Source organism: Mastacembelus armatus, chromosome 6, assembly GCF_900324485.2.
Source record: "Mastacembelus armatus chromosome 6, fMasArm1.2, whole genome shotgun sequence".
Taxonomy (NCBI): Eukaryota; Metazoa; Chordata; class Actinopteri; order Synbranchiformes; family Mastacembelidae; genus Mastacembelus; species Mastacembelus armatus.
Genome location: NC_046638.1, coordinates 13,877,184 through 13,887,195, shown reverse-complemented (window position 1 = coordinate 13,887,195; position 10,012 = coordinate 13,877,184). Strand labels below are relative to the sequence as shown.

Below are 10,012 nucleotides of genomic sequence, written 5' to 3'. Positions count from 1 at the left end.
CGTGTATCACAAACACTGCTTGTTCTGTATCCGAATAAAATAAAATGTACCGCAGCTAAAGTTACACATAACACACACATAGACAAAACATAACATTTAATATAAAGCTCTAATTATTGTTAGTGAGCAGATAGGGAGCATGGGTATTTATGAGGGGGCATGGGACCCTCATAAAGTCAATTCTATTTCATCAGGAATGCATTAGTGCGGCTTCATGTAGTTTGACTGATATTTTAATAAAATAATAATAATGAATAATTGTACTTGCTTTTACCTTTCCCCGCCCCCCTAAAACCACCGGGAAGCCAAAAACATAAATCTATAATGTGAAATAACCAAAGCTGTTCAAAAGCTGGCAGGAAATTCTGTGTCCTGTGAAAACCTGTTGCTCAACATAAGAAGGTGATGAAGAAAAGTAGGTTTTTAAATGATGGTCAAAACTCGAAGCACAAGGAGACATGCTCACCATTAGTCCATGGCATGGTCCAAAATTTGACATTACCCATAATTCAAACAATAGCATTGCCTGATTTAACCCTCTCTGTTAAATACCCACATGCAGGGTTTCTAATATAAATTTGTAGTCTCCAAGTCCAAGCCAAGATAATCATGATAAACTTGTTGCACTTCAAATCCCCTGCTGTTTACAGTGGTGAAATATGTGATCGTACCAAAGTTTGATTCTTAGTTTACCTTATGTGGCAGGACATTGTGAGTCATTTTCCAGTCACTATTTTACTCCCCACTACAAAGGGTGTGAAAGCAGGCCTCCGCTCTTTGATGGCATCAGCTATAGTAAGGTTGGACGGTGAGGCATGGATGTCTTCCCGTGATGGAGCTGTGACAACGATGAGAGGTGGACGTGGAGAGGAGTCAGTTGAGTCTGATTCATTGTTGGACTGTGATGGTTGAGGGCTCGCCGTAACTGAGAGACAGAAATACACTCTGATAACCACAGTGACTCGCACAAAATATTAAACACATCCTCAGTCCACACTCTGAAGCTGTGTACAGGCATTAACCCACTTTTTGTAACTAGATAAAAGTGTTCTTTATCCACACCTGCTTCTGCAGCCTCTATGTTATTTCCTGCCCTTTGAGTTCAGAGACAGATTTAAGAGAAGACACTAGACTGTCATTGGCCCAGGACTGACCTCCAAGTCAGATAAGTTGGACCTGCTGACTGGAGAACTTCCAGAGGTTTCTGTTTGGTATTAGGAGCAACAACCACTTTTAAATTGGATTGTGCTAATTTCTTAAGAGTGTTAGGGCTATGTCTACATCATATTCATACTCTAATATCATACGGATATTGCCTGAAATAATTTCTGAACCTGATAATAGGATTGTGTTGCCACATTAGAATTATTCTAATACCCATCATCCTTGACAGGGATAGCTCATAGCTCATTGATAAACACATTACTTTATGGCTGACAACAAGCAGATATTTAAATATATTATTTAAATTAGTACGATGGTAGGTCAGTACACACAAAAAATACTCCCATCTACAGTCCATGTACAGGTTTATCTCCTTTACACTTCAGAAAAAACAGAACACTGTGAAGAAGAACTGTACTGTACAAATAATTTGATATTTACTCTCATTTTTCAAATTATTTGACATCCTTTAAGGTTCATTCCTACCTGATTCTTCCTTCTGACTTGCTCCGGACCCCATTAGGCTTCAGTCAGCTGTTGCACACTTCATACATGTCCATATTCATGGTGCTCGTGTTTTTGTTCAGTCCATGCTATAGCCCGTTTACAGTCTGCATTTGAGTTCATGTGGTGTGTCTGAGGCTGCTGCCTTTGCTAATCTTTCTCTACTGTTCTCTGCCACCCCCTCTCCCTGTCTCCGTCACCTGCTCAGCATGGGTGACAGACACTAATCCTCTGCAGTAACACAGTAGAGATACTGGGTTTAAAGAGCAAATAGGGAAAGATGTAATACTAGTGTAAACTCTTGTTTTATTATTTAAAAAACATATATGACAGACAGACGGACGGACGGACGGACGGACAGATGGATGAATAGATAGACTGTCTTGTTAATATGATTTTGTTTTTGTGTTTGTGAAAATTAAAAACTCACACTTTCACTTTAAAATGATCATTTCATTGTTAGCATGACCATCTGTAATTTGTACCATTTGTGGAGACCTGTTAAGGCTAAAGGATTTTATTCCTGGTGATAATATATTGATGCTGTAGTCTCCTTGAATTGATTGGTGCAAATTCTGGCTTAAATGCTGTCTTAGTATGGTTTCATAATTTCTAGCAGACTGGCTTTTGTGATGTGTTGGTTGATACTTCATTAGGATGTATCAAACACAGACACAAACATAAAATGCTTGTTACTTACATGTAATTGCTATGTCGTTTGTAACAAAAAAAAATACTGTTTCATTAGCAGATTCAATCAGGTGTATTTTTAACATTACAGTTGCTAACACAGGGTAATCAAATTTCCAACAATGGCAAGTTTGTTAAAGCTCTAACACTATATATTACAGGTTCCATTTACTTTTTCATGCTATACCTGATACTGATACAGCTGAGAAAATACTGGGAACCTAAAGGATTGTGTGGCAACATTTAGTCGTTAGTGGTTGATTGATGCTACACACCACATGCAGTGATGGCTGAATTGACTGTCCAGGCGCAGTTTGAAAATATGCATCTTCTCATAAACTAGGCTTAAAAAGTTTTATTTCAGCTAATGTTCTCTGTGTTCAGTCTGATGCCAAGATTCAAAACGATCAAACAAATCACACAAGCATTACACCTGCAAATTACCTGGATGCTTCTTCAACTTGTAGTTTGACTATTTAAATTATATGTGTACAAATCAGTCTCCCACTGGACACTGTTATGTAATTGTTTATTTCTGTAACATGTAAACAGTTTGAAACAAAAAAAAAAACACACACACACACAAACAAGTCACAACACAATGTGAAAGCCCTACACTTCTTAAACTGTATGTTACTCAGCCAGTGCTTGTACCTTCAGATGGTTCTTGCCAGGATAAGAAGGTGAAACAGTGGACAACTCTTTGCAATAAGACGCCCTCTCCTCACTTTGGTCCTCCTCACAGAGGCTCTCATCCAGGTTCTTCTCCAGCCTCTCCAGCTCTGACAGCAGCTCATCCTGAAGGAAGCACACACACACACACACACACACACACACACACACACACACACACAGCAACTTGCTCATACCATAATACACTTTCAGGTGTGTTCAGCCAGTCAGAAACTGGAAGGGCACTGATACCTGGAAAACCTGCAGGACAGTAGCGCTGAAGGACTAGGGTTGGAGACCCCTGCTATACATGATGTGGTATACAGCTGTATTATTCTCCCAGATGTCAGCACTTCTGCAGAAAAAAACTGTCTATGGGCATAAAAACAACCTAGTGTTTGAAGCCTGTCCCACACAACAAGAGGTGTTCTGGTGTGTTTTAGTTTATTATTTTTATTTTAACTATAATTTTGATGCTGGCCCAAACTCACAGGGACAGCTTGACTGGCTGGGTTCAGGGCCCCTGGCCTTGGACCACATAAGTGCAGTTTGTAACGCTACCTGTCCTCCTCAGAACACCTGCCTGTAACCTGGGCTCACTTTCAACACATGCACTCTGTGGGTTAGTAAAGCAGGTAAGTTAGTACTCTGAAATAATGATGTTTGCAATATTCAGTGATCTATGTGGTATCAATTTAGATTCGTGGATCATGATGAAATGAATGTGTAGTAGATGGCGCTATCACGTTGGACCAGGAAAAATCAAACAGATGAGGAAGAAAAAGTCTTCTGCTCACGTGACCATTCTTCCACCAGGAAGTGCGGCGTCATAGACGTTTAGATCAAAACAAAACAAAATTGACCTGTTGGGGATTGAAACTTAATTTTCCTGAGATTATCTGGAGTCATATTCGTCTTGACATGGATGGTATGTCGTGTTTTACCAGCTGATGTATGTCGTGTTTTTACGGTCCCTGTCAATAGACTGTGTCTCTATGTGTATCTCTGCCACCTAGTCACACAAAGCTAATTTTAGCGTTTTAGCTGTTAGCTATTAGCTCTAGGATGTCCTGTTTTCACTTCATTCGTTTGTCCGGTCCAAGTGTAGCTGTCCTGCTGACTGTTCATCTGTCCTATACTAACGTTATTCATCTGTTCATCTGTCCTATACTAACGTTATTCATCTGTTCATCTGTCCTATACTAACGTTATTCATCTGTCCATCTGTCCTGTGCTGTTCATCTGTTCATCTGTCCATCTGTCCTGTGCTGTTCATCTGTTCATCTGTCCATCTGTCCTGTGCTGTTCATCTGTTGGATCTTTTCGTAGCACATTCCACTAACTTAACAATGTAACTATTGAAAATGTGATCAAACACATTTCTTAGGTTTACAACCAAACTTGAGCACCAGGGGGAAATATATTTTTATTCCAACGTCAATTTATTGCCTTCCATGCATAGTTTTTTTTTAATGATATAAGTTATTGGTTTGTATCTAACAGCAATTCCCCTTCATAATTTTATGGCTGTATCATTAGCTGAGTATTTGTTTGTATTTATAGTATTTGGATCATGCTTGTGCAGTTTTTTGGGCACAAAGGACTAGTGTGATGCTTCCACAAAATCATTAGGGACCCATAGGGCTGTAAATATAGTACTTTTATGGCTTACGTCATTTTTCCCAGGAGGTAATGGTTTGTATCAGGGCTGGGCACAGACATGAAGAAGTTGATTGGTTAGATAATGTAATAACTAGTTCAAGTTTTTTTTCCAGCTGCTGCTGAAACATCCATCGTCTGTGTATTGTGAATAGTGCCTCTACACAGCTCCTTACTTCACTCCATCTTTAACATGATGCCACAGACAATGTAGTCATCTTGAAGCAAAGCTGATTCAGACCAGAAAGACTTATCTATTTGCCACCAGTGTCAGAGAATGACAAGACATTGTCTCCAGACACATAATGTAGAGTTTGCATTAATATATCCCATAATCCTAACTCTGTTTCTCACTGTCGCTCCACAGAAACACTATTCCAGCTAAAGGTATGTAGCTGTGAAAACGTGTACTCAGTATTAGCTTCACATATCTTGAAAAAGTGAATCATTTATTAATTTTATGCATCTCTTTCTCTTTTTTATGTTTACAGTTTACCTCAAAGCAACTTGAGAGACTAGCTAAGAAGGCAGAGAAGGAATCTGAAAAGGAGAAGGCTAAGGTGAAGAAGGTAAGCAAATTGGGCCAAGCTGACTGGTTGGTTAAGAGGCACACAATAAACCGCGATCTTAATATCCTCTTCCGTTTTTGTTTTATGTGCATTTGTTGTGGTTGCATGTTTCCCTCTTCCTCCCATTGTCATTTCCCACCTGCATCTCTGTTGTGACATGAAGTGATGCCCAGATGAAGCCTATGAAACTTAGAGCTTCAAACACCCCCAAGCCCTCTGACATTTGATGGTTTTAACTTACAGCAGCTGGAGCACTATAACACCTTGCACAGTTTAACACATTTAGTCTACTGCATGTTTGTAATAAAAATCAAAGAAGCCTGTGTTTTATAATTTAATCTATAGTACTTTTGTTTAAAAGTATTTCATTAAAAAGTAGTGGAAAAGTATTTCATTAAAAAGTAGTGGTAGTTTCTGTGAAAAGTGTGGCAGTAAAGTAGTAGTTAAATCATAATCATAGCATATGTTGCCCAAAAAGACACTTTGCGTAACATTTCATATGAGTTGCAGTGTGATGTGATATTTATTGGATTATTGGATTGAAGCTCTGGTGACGTCATCAGTAGAGTGTTTTTCTTTCTTAAAAGCTCCGATAACATTACATTTCAGAGGATTCTAGAGGTTGAGTCATGGCAACTTGGACCTCTAGTTTATAGGTCAAAACGGATGAGTAGCCTAATCAGTTGCCATGACACAACCTCTAGATAACTTCACCTGGACGACTGAGAATCTCCACAGACATATTACAGCACATTTTGCAAGAAAAACCCCGATGTTGGTGTGGGAATATGAAAGGACAGCCCAGAAATTTCAGTGGAGTGAAACAACCTAGGAGCCTTTTTGAAGTGAAGGAGGAAAATAAAAACCTTTCCTCTGTTCTGTTTGTAACCAGCTGAATGTTAAACAATATATACACATCAATATAAACATCAAGTTTTGTATATCTCTTTACACACTAACTGGAGCTTCTTTTGCATTATCTCTTGACACTCTACTGATCAGATGACAGTATCCAGCAGGTGGCAGTACAACTTTAGTATTGAACAAATATTACCTTGGTTGGTTTATGAAATTGATGTGTCATGGTTTCCTTAAATTGTTTATAGAAGTAAATGTTTCTGCTGTTTGGTCATTGGCCATTTTGTTTCTTTTTGAAATGCATGTTTGGTTTTGAGTTTACAGAAGAGATGTCAAGATGACTTCTCTCATGGAACAGTGGTGATATAACATAGCTGATCTGTTTTTATTCCACTGGCCAGAGAAATGTGCCTGTTGAGTCACTACAGTCGTCTCAGTTTGAAAGCTTACATGCATTTAAATTAGGAGGGAGGAAAATCATCTTCCCTGTTGCTGCTGTTTGTGTACAGACACATGGAAAATTATAATAAATGAGTTATACGTAAATTGCAGATGCAGGATTATGAGTGTTAACAGTGTGACTGGCTCCATCACCAGGCATTGCAACAGAAAAATGTGGAATGTGCCAGAGTTTATGGAGAAAATGCCATCCGAAAGAAGAATGAAGGTCTTAATTGGCTGCGCATGGCATCACGAGTGGATGCAGTGGCCTCTAAAGTCCAGACTGCCGTCACCATGAAGGGGGTAAGTTACTGTAATACATGCTGCTATACAGTATATTAACTTTTTCCATACATTCAAACTGCAAACTTAATTGTAAAATAACTAGTGTCATAGTACTACATCACATTCCTTCTGTTTTGATAAGCTTTGGGACAAAAGGAAGCAGTTTTTTTGTCCAGAATGAGACACTTCAAATGTGTCATGTTTTTATCCACCAGGTGACCAAAAACATGGCCCAGGTCACCAAGGCCCTGGACAAAGCTCTGAACTCCATGGACCTTCAGAAGGTTTCTGCCGTCATGGATAAGTTTGAAAGTCAAGTACAGAACCTTGATGTACACACCTCAGTAAGTGTCTGCTGGCTATGTGCTTTTGTACCTTTATTATTTGTGTTTTCATACAGTATTTTGGTGAAGTGTTGGGCATTCTTTAAAATTTTCATGGCTAGATATTCCATTGTGGGATTAGGGTGGACTTGACAAGTCTCTTACAATCCAGCCTGAGCTTTGCTTCATTGTCTTTCTGACCCCAGGTGATGGAGGACTCCATGAGCTCAGCAATGACACTGACCACACCTCAGGAGCAGGTGGATGATCTGATCCACCAAATAGCAGAGGAGAGTGGCTTGGAGGTGATGGACCAGCTCAGCCAGCTGCCAGCAGGAGCCACCTCGGTGGGTGCAGAGAGTTCACGGAGCCAAGAGAGGGAGGACCAACTATCCCGACGGTAAGGACCAGCATCTGCACCTGGTATTAGACAGGACAGGATTACAGGCCAGAAGCAACACCTGTGTGCCTGCCTTGTGTTTCCTTTAGCAAGACACTGACTCTTCCCATTCTTCATGTGGTAAAACTCTTTTCATGCTCTGCCAACAGGCTCTTTGATGGACTAACTGTGTAAAGGAGACACTGTTTCTAAATAATCTCATATTTAACTCTGGGATTTCTGCACTACTGTAGTTTCCACTTTCATATCAATCAGCATTTATGCAGGGACCTATGTATGAGCAATAAGCTAATATGGCCAAATACTACTAGAGATACTGAAGGCATAGCTGTCTAAACTATGTAGTTAAATCTCTGGAAGTTGACAGTATACATAGTCAAAGAAAACATGTGCATAGTGTCAACCAATTCCTGCAATAATCCAAATCTATACCATGTCATTATTCCTCTCTAAACTGTGTTAGTGTACAAAAGTGACAGTTCATTGCACCTTTAAGGCTTGTATCTCATTTCTTGAAATCTCCAAACATTGAAACTGCTCCACATTTTCCACATGTTCCAGGTTGGCTGCTCTACGGAACTAAGGCTGCTCCGGGAGAGGTGACAAGGTGTATGGCTGCGCAGAGACGTAGATGACGGAGATTGTGTGTGTTTCTATTGAACTGTTCTACTGGGAGGACTTAATGAGGCTATTGATTACATACCCCTGCTCTATAAATACACACACAGAGCAGCTCCAAATACCACTTGAGAAGGCATGAATTTCTCTGTGGTTCACCTTTCCATTTCCTTCATCTCTACACCTGTTCAAATTTCCCACTGGATCTAATTTTTCCTTTCTCTGTTCCTTTCCCCACTCCTTTTTTTATCTCTCCCTAAGCATCACCACAACCTCTGTTTCCCAAATCACTTGGATGTATGCTTTATACAAAAAGAAAAAACATTTTACAAATTATGTAATATTGACAATGAAGAGTTTTAGCAAGCAGGTTGATTATATGTAACTTGGGTGTCCCTGGCTGTCATAAGGTGTGGGGTGTTTACATGTCTTTAGTTTTTTTTTTTTTTTTGGACTCTGTCTGTCAGAAATAATTAAAATGGATGGGGGTAAGGAGACATAGATTTAATGTGTGTAAAATCTGTTCTTGCACTTTGGTGTTTTACAGTTTTTTGCTCTATAAGATAGTGTGTTTTAATTGAAAATGGTGAGAGGTTAACACTAACATACATAGTCGCCTTTTCTTGTCAAGTTTATCCAAGTAACAGCTTCTTGTCATCATTCAGACTGTACATAATCAAAGACAATCTTCCCACCTTTTGTTTTTCAGAGTCAAACAGAATTCTGTTTAGTTTGTTGATGAGATTTGTTGTTGATTATTTCTCCTGCCTTTATTCACTTTTTGCTTTTGAATGCCTTATTTGGGATGTAGGCCCTTGCATAGGTGCTCCCCGACCAGTGCCTGAAGGAGCGAGCACAGAGAACTGAACCTCAGCAGACGTCAGTCAGAACAAAGAACTTTATGTTCCCCTTACTGCCAGTCAGACCTGAGATGTTTTTGTGCTATTCTAGCCAATTGCACTGCAGCACTGATCGTAAAGACTGTGGGCTCTGGTTGCTGTCATAGGTGCACATTTATTATACTTAGAAGTCTAGTTTGATGTCACCTGATGTCTTTCTGGTTTTCGGGGGTTTATTTAAGGTTTTGAAAGTCCCCCCGTGCACCCTTATAGCAACATTGAAACCTCATTTAGATAACTGTGGAAGTTTCTTTGTCTCAAAATAACCTCATGGTCCCCCCATCTAGCTCATTTTCAGTTTCAGGAGAAAACCTCCATCCAGAGCAGGGATGTACATGCTGGATGGTTTTGTAAGTTGACAGGAATCAGTTGCTATTCCTAGATTGCCTTGTAAACCACACATCTGCTTGACAAACTCATGTACAGGAGATAATGCTGGAAGGTGGTGTGCATCAAGAGCAGGCGACATTAAAAACAAGATAAAACGTATAGTTAACAGAAGACTGCTTCCTTTTTTTCTGTTTTTTTTGTTTTTTTTGTTTTTTTGACATAACCGCATCGCATTGCTTGTTGACTGGTTTTGATGCTTCCCCCTTTACACATTGTCAGTGAGGTGGCCGTCAGACTCCACCTATAACGGAGCAGCTTCACCCTAAGGATTATGTTGTCCATTTTAACACCGAGAATTTATTTTTACCCTGAATTGTGCAGTCTTTGCTGCGTTTTGGTTTTGTATATTTATCTTGTGAAAATAAAACCTTGCCCTCTGATGCAGTCTTTCATTTGACTTCAGCATATACAGCAGTTTGACATTTCATGTCAAATTTCAGATACAATACATTGCACCAAAAGTGTGCTGTTGGCTGCAAAGTCAACCTTCCTGAGCATACAAACATTAATTTATTAAAATTTTCTAATTCCTACAGTTGG

General features: G+C 39.5%; 1 protein-coding gene across 1 annotated transcript; it reads left to right on the top strand.

Annotated features, from left to right (window-relative positions):
- The first annotated feature begins 3,824 nt into the window (after positions 1–3,824).
- On the top strand, positions 3,825–9,852 carry chmp1a (charged multivesicular body protein 1A). Its single transcript, XM_026312202.1, has 7 exons — positions 3,825–3,958; positions 5,057–5,076; positions 5,181–5,258; positions 6,714–6,860; positions 7,058–7,186; positions 7,372–7,565; positions 8,127–9,852. The coding sequence occupies exons 1-7, from the start codon at positions 3,952–3,954 to the stop codon at positions 8,146–8,148; spliced, it is 597 nt and encodes a 198-aa protein (XP_026167987.1). The 5' UTR covers positions 3,825–3,951; the 3' UTR covers positions 8,149–9,852.
- Positions 9,853–10,012: the final 160 nt, after the last annotated feature.